At 48.1% G+C, this 19545-nt stretch overlaps 1 protein-coding gene across 2 annotated transcripts; it reads left to right on the top strand.

Moving 5' to 3' along the window:
* Positions 1-4099: 4099 nt before the first annotated feature.
* KRT72 (keratin 72, type II) lies at positions 4100-18538 on the top strand. Of its 2 annotated transcripts, XM_012650706.1 has the most exons (9): positions 4100-4612; positions 6116-6330; positions 11331-11391; positions 12122-12217; positions 12982-13146; positions 13756-13881; positions 16294-16514; positions 17135-17169; positions 17989-18538. In XM_012650706.1, exons 1-9 carry the CDS (start codon positions 4187-4189, stop codon positions 18177-18179), a joined length of 1536 nt encoding a protein of 511 aa, XP_012506160.1. In that variant the 5' UTR covers positions 4100-4186; the 3' UTR covers positions 18180-18538. The 2 variants fall into 2 exon arrangements, with proteins under 2 accessions (XP_012506160.1, XP_012506168.1); XM_012650714.1 differs by lacking the exon at positions 13756-13881.
* Positions 18539-19545: the final 1007 nt, after the last annotated feature.

The raw sequence follows: 19545 nt of genomic DNA, 5'->3' as shown, positions 1-19545 counted from the left end.
GAAGTGTAAGGCTGGGGGAAATTTAGTAGGTGGAGAGGAGGAGTGGAGTGGCACCTGGAGTTGGGGAGGCAGGCAGCAGCTAGGTCAGAGCAACCAGTTCATGTCTGATAAGAGTTGGGATTTTATCCTATAGAGCTCGAGGGAGAAGTTAACACTTGGGTGACAGATGGGCCCTGAGTCAGGAGGACTCTGCCACTTACTAACTGGGTGAGTTAGGCAAGATACTTCTGTTCCATAAGCCTCAGTTTCCTTATCTGTAAAATGAGGTTAAAATAGTAGTTACCTCATAAAGTTGCCATGAGGGTTAAATCTAATGAAATAATGTATGAGAATTATTAATTTTCGTGCCTGGCGCACAGAAAGTGCTCTGTAAATGGTTGCTCTTGTTATGACGAGGTATAGACTATTCTTTCAAGAACCTTAAGTGAGAAGGGAGGTAGAAAAGGTCTAATAGTGATCAGAAGATTGTTTGATGAACATAAACTTAGGATAAAGGGCATTGGCTATTAAGAGATATTGCTGCCATCTAACTTCTATGCCTGGATCTATATGATTAACACTGATTGCCTCAATGGACACACACTGAAATCTGAGCAGCTTAACATGACGGGGATTTATTTCTCACTCACAGTCCCAGGCAGGTTAGAGCAGCTGTCTTAAATGGTTTGCCCAGGAGGTGTCTCAGGGTTTAGGCTCTTCTGTCTTGTAGCCCTGCCACATGGCACACAAGACCTCCAAGGTCACCGAGACCTGGGAAAAGAGATGGAGGAAGCACGGGGGCTGCTTACTGCCCTGTTGAAGGGATACCCTTCGATGCCACTCACGTGCCCCAAGCCCCAACAGAACTGCAAAGGAGGCTGGGAAATGAGGAGCAGGGCGAGGATATTTGGTGAGCTCTGACCATCTCTGGCAACCCTCCTTGCTCTAGGTACCAATGCCGGTCACCAGCCAATCCTGGGCAATTGCCATGAACTAGATCAGCTTGCATATTATATTTAGGTCTATTTCACATTTTTAGGGAAATATTGTAAGTCTGTTTGGATTTGGGAAATTTAAGTCTATTTAGTGGTGAAGTGGAGATACCTTGTTCAGTGTTTCTTAAAGAATATTCCTTGAAACTGTGGTTCCCATAAGATGTTTGGCCAAAAAGAGGGCTCCGTGGTCTAAAAAAGGTTTGGAAAACCTGAGTTTTATATGTAGGTTTTTTTTTTTTGACTAAAATCAGCCTTCCTTCCCTTTCTTCCCTTTTTTTCTGAAAAAAGGAAAAAACTTATTTATAAAACATCATATGCTCATATCAAAAAATTCAGAAATATTAAAAATTAAGAAAAAAGCCAACATTCATAATTCCTCCTCTCAGCCAATATGTGTGAGAAACATTGTTTTGTCTCACCCTTTGGTATAGCAGAAAGCATTATGCATTATTTTTGGTTACTGTGGTTTAATATCATCTATCCATCCAGTCATCTACTCATTTATTTAACAGACTATTTTTTCCAGCAGTTTTAGGTTTACGGCAAAATTGAGTAGAAAGTGCGGAGATTTCCCATGTACCCCTGCGCACACACATGCACGGCTTCCTAGTTATCAATATCCGCCCGCCAGAGTGGTACATTTCTTACAATTGATGAACTTACATTTGACTCATCATTATCACCCACAGTCCATAGTTTACATTAGGATTCACTCTTGGTGTTGTATATGCTATAGGTTTGCACAAATGTGTAATGACATGTATCTGCCATTATAGTTCCATACAGAATAGTTCACTGCCCTAGCACTAAGCATGTTAATGGATCTAGAAAGTCCTGCAATAAGACAACTACTTAACTTTTTTTTTTAACCCAGCACAGAATCCATCCCTACACTTTTTCCCCATATGATACCTATTATTTTCCCAAGAACTAGAGTTGCAGGGCAAAAGAGACCTGGTGTAACCAGCAACACATTTGCAAGTCCTGGCTTAGAGTGGTTTCATCCATCTTTTGCTGTGGAGATCTGGTTTCAAAGGGCCATGTTCCTGGACTATTCTACCAATGGAGGGGTTTCTTTAACCCAAGAACCAATGGTAGAGCATGGTCACTAGGGCCTGAGGTGACATTGTAAGCTGCTGCCAGAGGCGGGAGCAGTGAGAACCCCTCCTCCCAGGCCTCAGCCACCTTTGATCTGCTCACATCCCCACACATCTGGGGCCTCTGAAATCTGTGTGTGTCACTTCTGTCTCTCCATGATCTGTGATAAAGGTGATCCAGGGGTTGAGGAATTCCTGATTCATCCAGGCAGTCAACCCCTCCTGGGAAGATAAGAAAAGGTCATCTTACCTGTTCCCCAACCCTGGGCAGAAGAACCCTGATCCCAGAGGGACAGGGGTCTCAGCTCCTTAGACAGTTTCCAGAGAAAAGGTGTTTTCAAAGACACTTTTTAAGCCGATCCTATGAAAGGATTCTCCATTTTCAGTTTAAATCCTTTTCTTGCATTTCTATTTTCAATGGTCAGAATTAATAAACTCTTGCCTGTGTTTGTGGGGGAAAAACTGGCTAAAATGATGGAGCAGACAGAAGTAAGAATCTCATGAAAGAACGAAAAGCATAATCTTGAGGTAGGGCCTGCCAGTCACCTGGCCACACTGGCATTGCCCCTCCCCTCTGCAGAGGGAGTGGACGACAGCCCCTCCTCTGAGGCAGTGCCAAGAGTCCACCCTCTTACCCACCCAGGGCACCCTAGACGCCACTATCTGTTCATCTATGTCCGGTGCCATTGTCACCATCACCACTGCCCTCACGACTTTGTTTCCCGTGGAGTAAACACCTTGGCTGTTATTATGCTCTGTGATTGGCCCAATGGAGTCTGTGTCAGCCAGTTACCCTGGGTGCCATTTGGCTACCCCTTGAGCTCCCCAAGGGGATCCCAGGCTCCAGGGTACAACTGAGAGCACCATCTGTTTTACAATCATCCTGAATGTCCCTGGTTAATCCAGGGGGCCTGTCAGTCTGATGGAGGAAGCAGGACACATACCTAGGACTTGGCCGGACTGAGAAAATAAGAGCAATGAAACAATCCCACCTGGGTGCCAGAGGAACAGGAGAGCTGTTTCTGAGAGAAGACTTGAAAAAACTTAAGTTGGAGAAAAGGAAATTGGATAGAGAGAGGTCGTAGAAAGATCCTCCAGAGCTTGGAACCTAGTTCCTGGTTTCAGACGTGAGGAGTCTTCCCTGGCCCTCTTGACGTGTCCCTAATAATTGGACACATTTTGATGCTGAGCTAGTGATGACAGGGCAGCAAATGTCCTGTTCAGAGGCTTCTCGGGTTGGATAAATGAGCCTCTTCTGCTATTAAAAGAAAATGAAAGCAAAAACAACCAAAACCTTAGGAAAGATCATCTTCCAAACCACGCCTAAAGCCTTCCTGTGTCACCTCCCTGGCCTTCTTCCCTCCTTCCCAGCTAGTCTGTCTCCCACTCTTAGTCCAGAAACACTTTTCTGGAGAAATCTTTTAGCTCTGGCCCAAAGTCACCCCCCAGCAGTTGTGACAAAGCTCTCACTGGCCTTAAGTCTGTCACTGTGTCCTGCTTCCCCCAACGGACTGAGAGCCCTGAAGATGCGGCTAGTTCTCCTCCCTCTGAACTTCCTTCTTGGCACACAGGACAGAGCTATCCTTATCCAGAAGCCTCCCTTGGGGAGGCATGAAGGGGACAGGCTAAGGATGAATCTCTGGAATACTGTTGACCCTGCTCATGTCTTTCTGAAACAGAGCCAGCCTGGACACCTGCTCCACACCCTCCCTCCCTAGACACAGCCAGAGGGGCCAGACCCACTGCAAGCTTCCACCAGGGATCTTGGCAGTGATAACCCCAGTAATTGCAGGGCAGCAAGTGGAGATAAGGTGGCCAAATTATTATAATGCTGAAGGTAAGCAAGGCAAATGCTGGGTTCTGGGCCATTTTATAGGGAGTCTGGGGAGTTCACGGAGGAAGAGACAAAAATCTCGGAGAGTGGATGGTAATTTCCCAAATGAAGAACCCAAGAGGCCCCAAGTGATCTAAAAGGTGTTCCCGACATGCAAATTATGCTGACTCCAGCCTGGCGCCCAGCCTATTTAAGGGGCGAGCGGGCCGGAGGGTGCACAGCCGTCCGCGCCCCTCTCCAGCCTCCCGCACCGCCAGCGCCCGTCGTCGCCTGCGACAGCCATGAGCCGCCAGTTGGCCCACTACCCCGGCGGGGAGCGCCTGGGCTTCAGCGGCTGCTCGGCCGTCCTCTCGGGCCGCCTCAGTTGCAGCTCCGCCTCCTTCAGGACCGGGGTCAAGGGCTCAGCGGCCTTCGGCAGCAAGAGCGTCTTCTGCCTGGGCGGCGGCCGGCGCCTGGCGCTCAGCGCTGCGGCCGGGCGGGGCGGCGGCCGCTTGGGCGGCTTCGTGGGCACCGTCTTCGGCAGCGCTGGGCTGGGGCCAGCGTGTCCGTCGGTGTGCCCGCCCGGGGGCATCCCTCAGGTCACCGTCAACAAGAGCCTCCTGGCCCCCCTCAACGTGGAGCTGGACCCAGAGATCCAGAAGGTGCGCGCCCAGGAGCGAGAGCAGATCAAGGCTCTGAACAACAAATTCGCCTCCTTCATCGACAAGGTGGGTCTCCAGCATCTGCCTGTCCCTGCGTTGGCGCCCAGCATGCGCAGTGGTACCTGGCTGTGCCACGGAGTAGCTGTGAGCCATCTGTAGCCTCAGTCATTGTTCTCACCCCAGTGGGTTGTGACAAGGATTAATTGGGATATTTACAAAGTGCTTAGAACAGTGCCTGGCATACCCTTCCTTCCTTGTGAGACAAGAGGTGGGAAGGGAGGTGGTGTCTCGCGGCAGGAGACCCGCAGAATGGGCCCTTCGAGGGCTCCCCGTATCAGAGGAGGAGCTGCAGACACGCCATCAGAACAGGGGCATAGAGGAACACAAGCCAGGCAATGTCACAGGGTGCGGTGCTTGGTGAGTGGGGAAGGACTTGAGAGGTAGGAAGCGGATACGTGTGGAAACCAGGAAGATGAGAAAATTGGAGGGTGGGGCTGAGGGGAGGTTTGGAAAGAGGACATGTCGAGTTCCGTGTGTGCTTGGGGGGGTGTCCAGAAATTGGGGTAACAGGGATGATGTCTCTGGAGATTCCGAGGCAGTGACCCCAGGGAATGGGTAGGAGGCAAAGCATTGGCTTCTCTTGTCTCCTCCTGGGCACAGGTCTAGCCCATGAGTGACAAGGGGACATAATAATAACAGTAGCTGACATTATGAAGACATCTCTCAACACCTGGTGCTGTCCGACTGATTCTCACTTACCAATGCACAGCCCATGATTCTGTTATGACTCTGTCTTGCAGGTGAGGAACCTGAGAATAGAGAGGCTAGGAAATGTGCCCATGTTGATAGGACAGTTGATGGCGGATGGTGTGACTCGACACCATGCTACGGAAGAGGAAGTGAGGTGGCTGGAGGGGAAAAGGCATGAGTGGAAGAAACACAGTGCCTGTTCCAGAAGACATTCTGGAAGGGGCATTCTCTTCCTCCTGCTAAGTCTCTTGTTCCCTAGCATGTTTCCTTCTGTCCCACAAGCTAAGAGAGGTGAGAAGAGGAATGCTGGTGGGTAGCAAATGGTCTGAAATTGGTTCATCAAAAAATGTCAAACCTTTGGTCAAACTGTGAAGAGGTGACAAGCTGCTTTGGACAACAAAGAAACAGACATTCCAAGAGCGATTTAGGCTGTGTAACAGAAAGAACATCCTAACCTAACCAGCACGACTTTCCAGTGTCATTCCCCAGGCACTGTTTCCCCGTGCTTCCCATTTTCCTTTACTCAGGAAACACTAGCATTTATAACAAGGAAGCCGCCACAGCCCCATGACACTCACGGAGGCAGAGGCAGATGATACCCACTTAAGCCCACTTCCTGGTTTCTTTTAGACTGGATCTTAGTTCTTGTCTCGGAGACCCAGGTCAATATGTCCCCCTGGCTGCATCCACCCTCTGATGAGCCTTGCTCCTTCCTGTCCGCAGCCCCAGGATGGCTGCTTCTTATTTCTGGGGTCCTCTCCTCGCTTTTGAGAGGCAACAGCATGAGGACTCTTGGCCATGACCACCTTTGGGTTCCAGGTGCGGTTCCTGGAGCAGCAGAACCAGGTGCTGGAGACCAAGTGGAACCTCCTGCAGCAGCTGGACCTGAACAACTGCAGGAACAACCTGGAGCCCATTTATGAGGGCTACATCAGCAACCTGCGCAAGCAGCTGGAGACGCTGTCTGGGGACAGGGTGAGGCTGGACTCGGAGCTGAGGAACATGCAGGATTTGGTGGAGGACTACAAGAAGAGGTGAGCGGGAAGCAGAGAATATGGCCCTGGAGGGTCTGATCACAGAGGAGGTTTTGATTTGGAGCCAGCATTTTTGCCTTTGCTGATACCATTGTTAACTCCTTTCCCATGGGGGAAGGAGGGACATCCAGACAGAATGGGATTTAGGAAGAGAATAGATCAAATGGTGCTTCAAATTGCCTAGGAAATGGGTGCTCAATTTCTAACACTAAAAATGGAGGAATGGGGGAAAGAGAAGTGTCTCAAAACCAGATGGACAACCCAATAGTTCCTACTGAGTGAGGTTTTCCATGGAAGTTCCCAGAATGTCAGACAGCCTGCTAATCCCAGAACGAATTTTAAGCCAAGGAAAAACGAATTTTTAAAACTTATTCCATGTTGAAGCATATCTGTGCTGCTGAATCTTACCTTTAAAGAGAATAATTGACAGTGTGTTTAGAACCAGAGATTATGTCTTCCTCCATGTTCAGCCAAATATGAAAGAGTAATACATCTGGGCTCAGCATGAGTGGATATTTTGAAACTTTCCTTCCAGATGCCAGGATTTCTAGGGATAGATGACTTCTTCCACAATTGAAGGGTGGAGTTGGTGAGACCTGAGTTCTCTCTCTTGCTCCACATTCAACCTGCCTGTCCATTCTGAAGTCCCCGCAAAGCAGAACCCTTACCTGAGCCCCGCATGGGGATCCCGAGGGAGGAGGAGACACGGTCCCTGACCTCGGACAGCACACAGATTTTGGGGACGGGCTTAAAGAACACTTTCAGATAGCTGCCAATAAGTGCAAATGAATACAATGTGAACTGAGATCCAGTGGAAGTAAGACAGGAATCGGAGCCCAAATGGAGTGAGCAGGGTCTGGAAAGAACAGGCGGCTGCCAGGCACAGTCCAGAAGTCCAGGGCACAGGCATGCAGAGGGGAAGGGCTCAGTGCTCCAGAATCATCACTCACTAGGTGAGCAGCCATAGGTCAATCTCTTGATCCTCTGTGAACTTTAGCTTTAATATTTACAAAAATCAAATACCGATACCTGCCTTGCTACCGAAAAGAACTGTTGAAAGGATAATGCCAGATAGTAACGTATTAACAGCTCTCAGAAGAATCAAAGGGCTACACAAAGGTAAGGCATTGTATCCCTGATGTCTGAGTCTTAGATTTGAATCCTAGCTTCACTGATAACTAGCATTATGACTTTGGCCAAGTATTTCAGTGTTTTTTGCCTCATTTATAAAATTGGGATAATAGAACCTACCTCATAGAACTGTTGCAGAGATTAAATGAAATAATGTATGTGAAGAGTTAGCACAATGTTTAGCATGTAGTAAGGAGTAAAATAAATGTTAGCTGCATTTATTATGATTATTTTAAAAATATGATTTTAGCAACCATCTCTTCCATCTGTGGGTCCTCATGTGGCTTTTCTTGTACGTCTCTTATGTTATATCATAGATCTAAATCATTAATTTAATTTAATATAATCATAATTTGATTGTCCTTAAATTAGAATTTTCAGTACATTTGCCTTCCTGTCAAACTGTGAGTTTCTAGAAGACACAGTGTATCTTAAGCATCATTATATATCCTGAAGTTTTTCTCATAGATTCTCTAAAGTAATTTTTAAAACTCCTCACAATTAAAAAATTTCACAATTAAAATAATTAACATCTAAAAATTTTTATCATAAGTTTAGTTGCAAAGGAGGTGATTTCAAACATATTATGTATATTGCCATTTAAAATTATAATAGCTATATTACTCATTTGAATGTATTCAGTTGCATCCAGGTGGCATGGCAGGTTAGTATTCATCATCTTTCACCTAAAAAGTTAATGAACAGCTCTGCTTTAAAAATCACAAATTTTACCTTGATCTTTTTCCCATATGAACTAAAATTTTCATGCCACTTTCCCCACGTAATTTTATTCCAATGTAATATATTTTTTATGCCTCTAAGTCTTTTGCTGATCTCTCTAGCTACCACAAAATATGCACGTATCTTGAAATTTTAGAAAGTTTATACCTTGAGATCGTAAGTTTTTAAATGTTTAAAGATCCATTCTGGGTTGAGTTATCCAAACAACAAAATGTGTTAATAATTTTGTTAAATAAGTATTAAACACGAAAAATACAAAATGATTTTGGAAATGCATTTCTTAATGAATTGAATGGGGCAGATTTTTTTCCAGCTGGCTTAACTATCCATGTATGAATACTGATTCTTGTTAGAATGAGATAAGATTCTAGTCCTGGTTTTTTTTTATTCTTAGGTAAGTGCTGGGAAAGTTTACTCATATAAATAGGTTTTAATGGAAGGAGTTTTGCAAGGGTGGTGTTATTCAGTTCTCTGAATGCCTTCCCAGTTTTTCTGTTTTTTTCTTTTTTCCATAGCACCTGCTGTTTTCTGACATACTATATAATTAATTGATTTATTTGTTGTGTTCATTGTTTGTCTCTCTCTGCTCCATAAGGGCATGGATGTTTGTTTGTTTTATTCACTCGCTTATCCCAACTTCCTACAAAGTATCCTACCCTCAACATACATTTCTGTAGGTGAATTACATGTCAAAATCACATAATGACTTTTCATTAAAGATCATTTTTAATAATATGTCAGCTGACAATTCAGGTCCTTCTTTGTTTTTTTGAAAGCAAAATTAAAAACCATCTGACTTATAGAAACAATTTGTTTCCTAGTCAATAAAGTCATTCCTTCCAAATTTATGGAAAATTTTTCAATAAAGTTTTACAAAGACTGATCAAATGACCACTGAGGATACAACTTACTCTGTCCCTTAGGGGCACCATGTTTAATCCAATAGATCAGAAAGAATAGGGAACATAAAAACATTGTTAGTATTCAGTACACATTTACTAATTCTTTATTTTTAAAAAATAATGTGATTCCATCCCATGTTTTTATATATGTGTACACACGCACACATACACACACATATACAGTTTTAAAACTTTGGAGCTGCAGATTTAGCTCATTCAATTTATAGAAAATATCTACTATATAGGTTCACTGGACAAATCAGTTCTCATGATCAAACTGGAGAAATGAGTTCCTTTTGGTTAGAAAAATTCTGACTCCATTTCTAAATTCAAATAAAAGTATAAATATGTACTTTGGGGACTATTATAAAATCCACTCAGCAATAAACTATGAAATATATGTTGTACAGTATATTACTAAAAGCATTCAAGATTAAAATGAGATAAATCAATATGCACTTTCTCATAGTTTAACTTTTATTCATTATAATGTATTTTTAAAATTATAAGTTATTTATAAAGTCAATAGTGCTATTATAGCATTGTTTTTCTTTGTAAATGTGTGTGTATGTATATATATATTGAATTCCAGTGTTTGATCTCTAGAGGTAAATAATATAAAATTATTTGTAGCTAATATCACTGATTTTGGTAGCTCTCTTGATTAAACATTTTCTATGTATTTTAGGAAATAGATATAAACTACTAAAAACTAATTGGTCTGACAACTAGTATATGATATGCTTTTATTTTTATTAAGAGAAGGTAGATATTATTAAACATTTTATAAGATAATATGAGATAAAGATTGACTGTAATAGAAATAACTATTTCACGACATAATTTGATAAAAAGGTTTCAATCCTTTTGAATAACACACGGAATCTGAGATAAATCATACGAACTGTGTTCCGTGTATTTTATCCAGCGTAACCAGCAAAATCTGGCAGTCTCAGAAAACTTTCTATTCACATTTTACCAACTCACTTCACTAACCTGTGCTGCTGTGCTTCAGCCACTCGACAGGGCTTTCTGGTGGGGAGGGAGCTGCCAGGTACACGCCTTAGTAATGAATGAAAAGTTAAAAAGAATTGTCCATGTTTAAGTATATAGAAAAAAAGCACTTTCTAGCATTGATTACTTATTGTTTTCCATTTTTACTGTAGTAGAATACACGTGACAAAATTTACCATCTTCACCATTTTTTAAGTGTACAGCTCAGTGGTATTAAATACATTCGTAATATTGTACAACCATCACCACTATCCACCTCCATAGAGCTTTTCATCCCAGGACACTGAACCTCTACACCCATTAAACACTAATTCCCCATTTCCCCCGCACTATGCCCCACAACCAGCATTCTACTTTCTGTCTCTGTGAAGTTGACTACTCTGAGTACCTTGTATAAGTGAGATCACACATTTGTCTCTTTGTGACTGGCTTACTTCACTTAGCATAATGTCCTCAAGGCTCATCCATACTGTATCATATTGCAGAATTTCCTTCCTTTTTAAGTCTGAATAATATTCCATTGTGTGTATATATATTTACCATATTTTGCTTATCCATTTAGCATTAACTATTTCTTACCAATGCTCTATTTTGTTTGCTCTCACAAATGTTTTGTAATACATTCTTTGACAATAGTAAGGGATAGAAGAGGTGAACTCTTTAAATAAAAGGATCAATACTCTCACCTCCCCAGTCTATAATATATCTGTATTAGGTACATCCCAGTCCCGTCCAAACCTCTGTTTCTTAGACCTTGCTTCATCTGGAGCAGGAATCTGTATAAGAAACAGGTGTAACATATAGTTTGAAGACAAGAATGGTGCTTTTGTTTGGTGTCTGGAAGGTTTTTTCACCCTGAACCATTGCACCATATTAAGATGTCATATGGCAGAGTGGGGTGCCTTTCTGCTATGACGTGGGAGGGGGTGTGACGGGGAGGTGGGGCAGTGGAATCTGTATGACATCTTGACCACAGGTGCTTTTCAGGCAGGTGCCTTTTAGGGCAGACTGCACAGGAACTAAGGAGCTGGAAATGGATTTCTTTAAACCTGTCCTTGCCCACGTCCCCTTTAGGAAGGTTATATGTGCCCCATGGGTACATGCATTCCAGTTTGAAGACCCCCACACTGCAGCTCTTGACACAGAGGTGACCACTAACTGCTCAGTGAGCATTTATGGAACTGAATTACCCCAATGTCTTGCCCCACGCAGGTATGATGTGGAGATTAACAGACGCACAGCTGCTGAGAATGAGTTCGTGGTGCTCAAGAAGGTGAGAGGGGCCGGGCGCGGTGGCTCATGCCTGTGGTCCTGGCTCTCTGGGAGGCCGAGGCGGGCGGATTGTTTGAGCTCGGGAGTTCGAGACCAGCCTGAGCAAGAGTGAGACCCCGTCTCTACTGAAAATAGAAAGAGATTAGTTGGACAGCTAAAAATATATAGAGAGAAATTAGCCAGGCATGGTGGCACATGCCTGTAGTCCCAGCTACTCGAGAGGCTGAGGCAGAAGGATCGCTTGAGCCCAGGAGTTTGCGGTTGCTGTGAGCTAGGCTGACTCCATGGCACTCACTCTAGCCCGGGCAAAAGAGTGAGACTCTGTCTCAAAAAAAAAAGAAGGTGAGAGGGGTGCAGGAGGGGCTGGAAGAAGACTAGAGGGCTCCTGACCGCCTGGCACAGTGATATTTGTAGGATGAGGAAAGGGACCCTGTGGGTCACTCAGTCCCTTGGGCAGGGGCGACGGGGGTTCTAACTTCCCAGCTCCTCCTTGCAAGTCCCTTGCCTGGAATGCATGCTGCTTCCAGAATTTGCCAGCTTAAAATCCAGGCACTTCCGGTGTGATCATTGCACAACACATCAGTTGGTTTGCTCTCAGGGACGGAGCCCCCGTGAAGCATGCGTGGAGTGACAAGAGTGGAGAGAGCTGGGGAACTGGGGCTCCCTGTGGCAGGAAGGGAGGTGAAGCAGCTGGCTCCTCTCGGGGCAGCCTGACAGTCATGTGTTCCCAGGATGTGGATGCTGCCTACATGAACAAGGTTGAGCTCCAGGCCAAGGTGGACTCCTTGACAGACGAGATTAAATTCTTCAAGTGCCTCTATGAAGGGGTAAGGGCTTCGCTGACCTCTCTTGTGAGGTCTGCTCCTCTTGCGAGTGGCTTTGGCTCTTGGCCTGGATGGATGTGTGGACCAGGGGTCGGGAGGGAGCAGCTTTTCAGCCCAGTGCAGCTGACATCCTCCGAGGCCCTGCTGGGTTCTGAGCAGTGAGCTAGGCTTTAAGGAGACTACAAAGGAGAAGAAACAATTCCTGTCTTACAGGATTTCACAGCCTGGCCGGAAGAACACCATGGAGCTGAGCTTTGGGAGAGCAGAGGAGGGAATGGTGAATTCTGCCAGGGCTATCCCGGAAAAAGAGAAGGAGGAGGAGGAGGAGGAAGAAGATTTCAGGGGTGCTGATAGGGGCAGAAAAGTGAAGATCCAGGAGCCTGTGCTGTGCTACAGCACTAGGGGCATGGAAGGGTGCAGAGGCCTTCCACAGAGGAGGGGGAGGTGGCTGGTGACCACCCCGGAGGCTTCCCAGTGCCATGTAGAGTTCAGACTTGATGCTGTGGGGGAGGGTGGCCATTGCTGGTTTTGAGGATGAGAATGTATTTAATAGAAGAGGGTAGGAGCCATCCTGAGCGCATGGTGCACGGGGGGCTGGGAGCCCAGGGTGCTCATTCACATGCCTGGCAGGCACTGATGCTGAGGCAGAGTTCAAAGGCCAGCGAAAGGCAGAAAGGGGCAGCGAGGAATTTTCCCAGGGAGGATCAGGAGAAGTGGTTCCTCATGGGGACCCCCTAATAGTCTCCCCTCCTCCAACCGTCCCCCAGGAGATCGCTCAGATCCAGTCCCACATCAGCGACATGTCCGTCATCCTGTCCATGGACAACAACCGGGACCTGGACCTGGACAGCATCATCACCGAGGTCCGTGCCCAGTACGAGGACATCGCCCTGAAGAGCAAGGCCGAGGCCGAGGCGCTGTACCAGACCAAGGTGAGCTGGGGCCCAGTGACCACGGCTGGTGTCCGCTTATCATGCATGCATGTGTCCCTGTGTGCACGTGTGTGTGCATGTGTGCACGTGTGTGTATTTGGACTCAGCAGAGACCTCCTTTGTCTTGGAGTTGGGCCTTGTGGGAATGCCTCCCATGGTTCAGGGAGATCAGCCACAGTCTTAGCGCATGCTGGGGACAGATGTGGGGCTTAGCCCTTACCTTGCCACAGCCCTTGGCTGACAGCGGAGGCCGCACCAGCCACAACCCCGATAGGATTCTGACACAGTTTCTGTGGGTAATCTTTGTGTTTCCAACTTTTGCAAAATGAGGACAGGAAATTTCAAACTCCACCAAGGCTCTCGTGTTTGAAACCCGAGGATCCCACTGAACTTGGGCAGAGCCCTTCCTATCCAGAAGAAAAGGACTGTTTCTCCCCCTCCCCGTCCCTTCCTTCCTTCCCTCTCTCTTGCCTCCCTTCCTCCTTCACTGGTGCCTGCACTGTGTGAACATTGAGAATGGCATGTGGTCACCCTGTCTGTTAGAAGCACTCCTAAGCAGGTGAATTCTCAACTGTCCTGTGCTCCTCTTCTCTTGTCACCCGACCTCAGATCCAGGAGCTGCAGATCACAGCAGGCCGGCATGGGGATGACCTTAAGCTCACCAAGGCTGAGATCTCCGAGCTCAACCGGCTGATCCAAAGGATCCGCTCGGAGATAGGGAGTGTGAAGAAGCAGGTGGGTTCTATCAGCTAAGAGGGCCTCCTGAGCACCAGTCTGGACAAGACCAAATATGGAAAGAGGGCAGGACACAGTCCCCTCTGTAGGGTGTTTATAATTCATCAGGAGGGAACAGTGTGAGCACATGTGGAGGGTGAAGTGGTCTACACACTGCAGCATGCTCAGTGAGTGCTGTAGGAGTCCAGAGGGGAGACAGGTGAGTGATGACCCAGGGAAGCTTTCCCCAGGGGATGGGATGACACTGGGCTGGGAGCCAACAAGGAGAGGGGAGGTGTCCAGGTGCAGGAGCCAGCAGAAGCAATGCATAGAAGTAGGGATGTGCACGGCACATGTGCAGGTGGGGTTACCCCCCCTGGAGTAGAAGGCCTGCCATGGGGTAGGGTGGCAGGGAGCAGAGGATGCCACTGGGTAGGAATCAGTGGATTATGGGTGGGCCGATAGTGGGGTTTAGACTTGAGGCAGAAGGTAAAGGGAGCCATTGGCAAGTTTCGCATGGTGATTCCTTGTTGGAGGAGAGAGAATCCAGCAGTGGATTTTAGAACAGAGTGGAGAAGGAACAGCCTCCCCCCACCCTGGACTCCCACCCTGCACTCATGTCGGGCCTTCCCCCAGGGTGTGCTATGAGAAGGGCACTGCACCGTGGTCCCTCTCTCTGGGAGGTCACGCCTGTGCGACTACACCTGTGGTTCTGAAGCGAGCAAACCCATGAGTGTCCCCAAGTTTGTGGAGGCAGTGCAAGGATTTAAGGCTCTCAGCTCCCAGGCAAGTCAAGTTGCCCCAACTCCTCATCCTCCCCTGCACCCCTGTACAGCCTGCACGAGTGTACACACACACACACACACACACACACACACACACTTCTGTGCAGTGGGCTCATGGCAGTGGGAAGAAGAAAGACCAGCATTAAATAAGAGCTTAAGGTGTTTTTGTTAAATTAAGATCTGCACAAATGCAGGAAAACACATAGTGTTTGAAGCGCCCTCAGCATTCGATTACAGCTTTTAGCTGATAAAATGCCACATGTTTGTGGTCGGGCGGGGTTATTACCAGAAAGCGGCTTTTTGTGATCAGGATGCTGGCGCTTCAGCGGGCAGGGAAGAGTCCTCTGTGGGCAAGGTGGGGTCCTTGTGATGCTCAGTCCCCATCGCGGCTCCTGTTGCGGGCCCTCAGCCAAGGTGCTTTCCTGTCCTCTGGCCTCTTCCACCAAAGAAGGCGTCCACAGTTTCACATGCAGAGTCTCTTGGCATTTGGTGTCCCCAGATTCCGTGTGATATTTGCTTCAAAGGATTTCACGTGCTCTCAACTCAAGCCAATTCCAAAGACCCAAGCTTTTGGTGCCCTCAGGATCACCCTGGGGATCTTGGTCAGTGAAAAAGAATAGAATTCCACTGAATTCAGGTGACAGAGTTTATTGTCACTCTCTCAAATGATTAGACCTAACAGTCCCGAGGTTGTGGTTTTCTGTGGCCAGAAAACTGCGTTCTAGGCGTCTCCTCAAGGTCCTAGGCATTTCCTCGGGGATGTGAGCCACTTACCCCAAACGCCGTGGGTGTGGGCACTGCTGGGGGCCTGCCTGGCAGAAGAGGGTGGCGCCAGCTGGACAACATCCTAGAATTCCATTTGGCTTCAAGGTCAGCTGCTTTCCTTGATGTGAAGCAAACTTAATTCCACAGAAAGGGACACCCCAGAAAAAGAAGCCTGGTGCTGAGATCCCACCAAAACCTCAGCTGCGTGGCTGGAACACACCCTAAAAGGCTCAAGGAGTCCCCCAGAGCTTTCATGTGTGTGCAGGCACACAGCCCCACGGCAGCTTCCTCCAGCAAGGCACACGTTTCCCTAGCAGCACGTGCTCGCAGCTGGTAAAGCCTGTTAGCCATGGGAAAGATCTCTTACACCTGTTGCCTTTTAGCAGGATTCTCTGTGAGATTTTAGGGCCTGTATGTGGCAGGTTTATTGGACAGACGTTTTATTAATTGGAACTTTGTTAGCCCTCATTCTTTTTTCATGATTTACAAGGTCTCCTAAGACAACCGATACCTTGCAGAGCTGAATCGAGTCTAGCTTCCCAGAAACTCTTTTCAGGGTTGGCATTAGAATCCTACAGCTGGTGTTTCAGACCAGGAGGGAGAGGGCAGGGGGCACGTGCCCAGGCAGCCCACCTTCTTAGCGCCTGTCCCCTCCTCCCTCCCAGGTGGAGACTTTCCACCTTCAGATGCTGAGGCATGAGCCAGGTGAACTGGGCCTGGAGTCAGGGAAAGGACAGAGTCACCTCTAGTGATGGCGGAAGTCGGATGAACCAGGAGGACTCCAGGCATTTGCTGTCAGCCAGGACCAGATGAGGGGAGGTTGTCTGAGCAGGATCTCAGAACTGGGCTCTGACTCAAAGTGCTGCATCCGTTTGCGCTGCAGTGCGCCAACCTGGAGACGGCCATCGCCGATGCGGAGCAGCAGGGGGACTGTGCCCTCAAGGACGCCCGGGCCAAGCTGGACGAGCTGGAGGCCGCCCTGCAACAGGCCAAGGAGGAGCTGGCGCGGATGCTGCGCGAGTACCAGGAGCTCATGAGCCTGAAGCTGGCCCTGGATGTGGAGATCGCCACCTACAGGAAGCTGCTGGAGGGCGAGGAGTGCAGGTGAGGGGCCAGATCCCTGTTGTCTGCGACAGTTTTCTCTCTGCTTTGGTAGGGAGCCCAGAGGCAAAAACTTTGGTCCTGTTTAGATCATACTGAAGTAAAACCACACGGCAAATGGGCTTGCCACGTGCTTAGCAAGGCCGTTAGAAGGCAAGAAGGCCCAAGTTATAAAAATCCCAAAGAAGTTGCGGGAGAGGTCAGCAACGTTTGAGAGACAGAGCATCTCCTGACCCTTCGTGGTGCATTCTTGTGGATGGGTGGGGGAGGGGCAAGATGGCCTGCAGGAGTCATCCAAGTTCAAGGTCACTCTGGCAAAGCCTGGAGCTCAGTGAGGATGTGAGCTCATTCTTCTTACTTGTCTGAGACCAATGGCATAACTAGAGGGGTTGGAGGCATAATTATCCCACATTACAGATAGTCCCAAATCCTCTTTGTTGAAGAGCTGACTCCTTGTGGCAGATTTTTCATCTCAGGTCCCTCTGGGATGTATGGGAAGAAAGCAGGCTGGGACAGGGTTGGGGACACGTTCTGAGAGGAAGGGCTTATTCACAGAGGTGACTCTCTGGGCAGGTGGCGTGATTGTTTATGCAGGATTTACCTGTTTTCTTTTCCCTCTCCAGGATGTCTGGTGAATATCCAAATTCCGTGAGCATCTGTAAGTACCTATAGATCTCAGTTCTGCCCTTGGTGACCTTACCAGAAGTCTAAATTCCTCTAATTCCAAGACACAAAAGAGTAATCAGAATCACAGACAGGGTTCAGGGGAGACTTTCGGCAGAAAGAGGGAGCTGGCTTCGGTAACCAGGGGGAAGCAGTGGATGGAGAATAATAACATCACAAAACACCAAAGTACAACTTACAGAAAGATCAAATGGTACCCATCAGTGTATAACACAACAGTATGGCACAGGAAGGATGCTTAATGGTAATATTATTTTTCTACTGAGGTCTGACCAAAATAAAGGCCCTAGATATCAGTAAGAGGGATTGGGGTCACCTAAAGGGCTGAATGGTGGAAAAAGGTAGCTGAGCGCACTTCCTCCAGGTTTAAGAGCCAGGGAGCGTGCGGGGAGGTGCGGTGTTGCTGAGAGGTAGGGAGGCTCCCACAGCCCCTTCCCTCCAAAGCAGCAGCACCGGCCTCTGTGAAGGGCCTTTCCTCATTTGGTGCCACCCATGGGGAAATTCTCTGACACAGCCCTGTCTGCTGAGAGCTTCAAGTCTGATATATGTAATGGACTGACACAGACTAATAGGGAAAGATCAAATGCACGGGGCTAAGTGCATGAAAGATGAAGCCACGTATCATTAGCGCCGATAAACATCTCTTAGTAAACTACAAGAACAACAGCAGGAATCTGTCTCAACTTGAAGCCACTGCAGAGGAGAGAGCTGAGGGAGTGGCCCGGCTGCCCCAGGAGGGGCTCTGACGTGGGGCGCAGCTGACGGGGGCTGGGGCTTCTCTCTCCCATTCCAGCCGTCATCAGCAGCACCAGCGCTGGGGCAGGAGGCGCCGGCTTCAGCATGGGCTTTGGGGCCTCAGGCGGCTACGGCTATAAACCTGCTGCAGCGGACGTCAAGACCAAAGGCAGCTGTGGCAGTGAGTTCAAGGATCCCCTTGCCAAAACCTCGGGCAGCAGCTGTGCCACCAAAAAGGCCCCCAGATGATGGACTGGCAGTCGGTGATACGAGCAGAAGCCTTCACGACCCACCTAACTCCTCCCTCTCCTCCCCGGGGCCCCTTTCCAAGCTTTGTCCGTGACTACAATCCCATCTCCTCCTCTTCTTGTCCCCTCTGGGGTGACACTCAGACGTGAGGAGTCTAGTCATGGGCTCTCTCTGTGGCCACCTTTCACTGGGTCACTGCCGCACATGCAGAGGTCACACACTCCCAGGATGTCCCCTGTGGCCAGCTGCAAGCCCCTCTGCCCCGATGCCTTTCCTGGGCCTTCACTGAGAAGGGACTCTCTTTGCCCTCTCATTGGGATTGTGTCCAGTTGTCTGCTTCTCTTGCAATAAATAATCAATGCCATTTGGTTCTCAGTGTGGAATCTGTTGCTCACATGTCAACATCTGCATTGCCTTAACTTTCCTTGGTCTGACTCCGGCTTCCTGCTGGGTCCCTGGTCTCTTGTGCATCTTTGCTGTCTGGTTCTAGCCAGGCAGGCACTGGGTGACAGCCGATCCTGGTAAATGGCTGAGATTTATTCCTGAGGCTGCTGCCCGGCAGGCTCAGTGTTTCATGTGCCCCGTGTCCCCCGTTCCGCACAATGGTCCTACGAGAAGTCATTATCCTGTTACAGAGAGACACGCCAGGACTGCCAGAGCTTTGGCATGGCTTCCTGCTCTGGTTCTCAAGGCACCCATGGTCTCCACGCTCACTGCCTGGGTTGGAGTGGTTATCTCCTCTTTTCCTCACCTCCTCCCTCTCCGGACACCCACTGCCCAGTCTTTTTTTTTGAGACAGAGTCTCACTCTTTTGCCTGGGCTAGAGTGAGTGCCGTGGCATCAGCCTAGCTCACAGCAACCTCAAACTCCTGGGCTCAAGCGATCCTCCTGCCTCAGCCTCCTGAGTAGCTGGGACTACAGGCATGCGCCACCATGCCCAGCTAATTTTTTCTATATATTTTTAGTTGTCCAATTAATTTCTTCCTATTTTTAGTAGAGACGAGGTCTCGCTCTTGCTCAGGCTGGTTTCGAACTCCTGAGCTCAAACAATCTGCCTGCCTCGGCCTCCCAGAGTGCTAGGATTACAGGCGTGAGCCACCGCGCCCGGCCCACCGCCCAGTCTTGTTCCCCCACGATGGCCCTGCTTTCCTCTGCTGGCCAATTTCTTTTTCACCCTCGCATGTGAGGCCTGTGTGTATTTATGCTCACGGGTGCATCTCTAGCTATTGTGTACATGAAGTAGTGGCTCATTTAACAAATATTTAGTGAGTCAGGCATCGTTCAGGCACTGGGGATACCGGGATAAACAAAATTGGCATGGACTCTGCCCTCGTAGAGCTTGTAGTCTAGAGGGGAGAGCAAAAAT

The sequence above is a fragment of the Propithecus coquereli genome, unplaced genomic scaffold, assembly GCF_000956105.1.
Source record: "Propithecus coquereli isolate 6110/MARCELLA unplaced genomic scaffold, Pcoq_1.0 Scaffold111, whole genome shotgun sequence".
In the NCBI taxonomy this organism is placed as follows: domain Eukaryota; kingdom Metazoa; phylum Chordata; class Mammalia; order Primates; family Indriidae; genus Propithecus; species Propithecus coquereli.
The sequence above is the reverse complement of the archived record's forward strand: the minus strand, read 5'-3'. Positions and strand labels throughout refer to the sequence as shown.

What these genes read in the sequence shown, in the direction of transcription:
- KRT72 (XM_012650706.1), top strand. Translation starts at nt 4,187, where the DNA reads ATGAGCCGCCAGTTGGCCCACTACCCCGGCGGGGAGCGCCTGGGCTTC. An exon ending in TCGCCTCCTTCATCGACAAG is followed by an intron (nt 4,613 to 6,115) that starts GTGGGTCTCCAG and finishes TTTGGGTTCCAG; the next exon opens with GTGCGGTTCCTGGAGCAGCA. An exon ending in AGGCGCTGTACCAGACCAAG is followed by an intron (nt 13,147 to 13,755) that starts GTGAGCTGGGGC and finishes ACCCGACCTCAG; the next exon opens with ATCCAGGAGCTGCAGATCAC.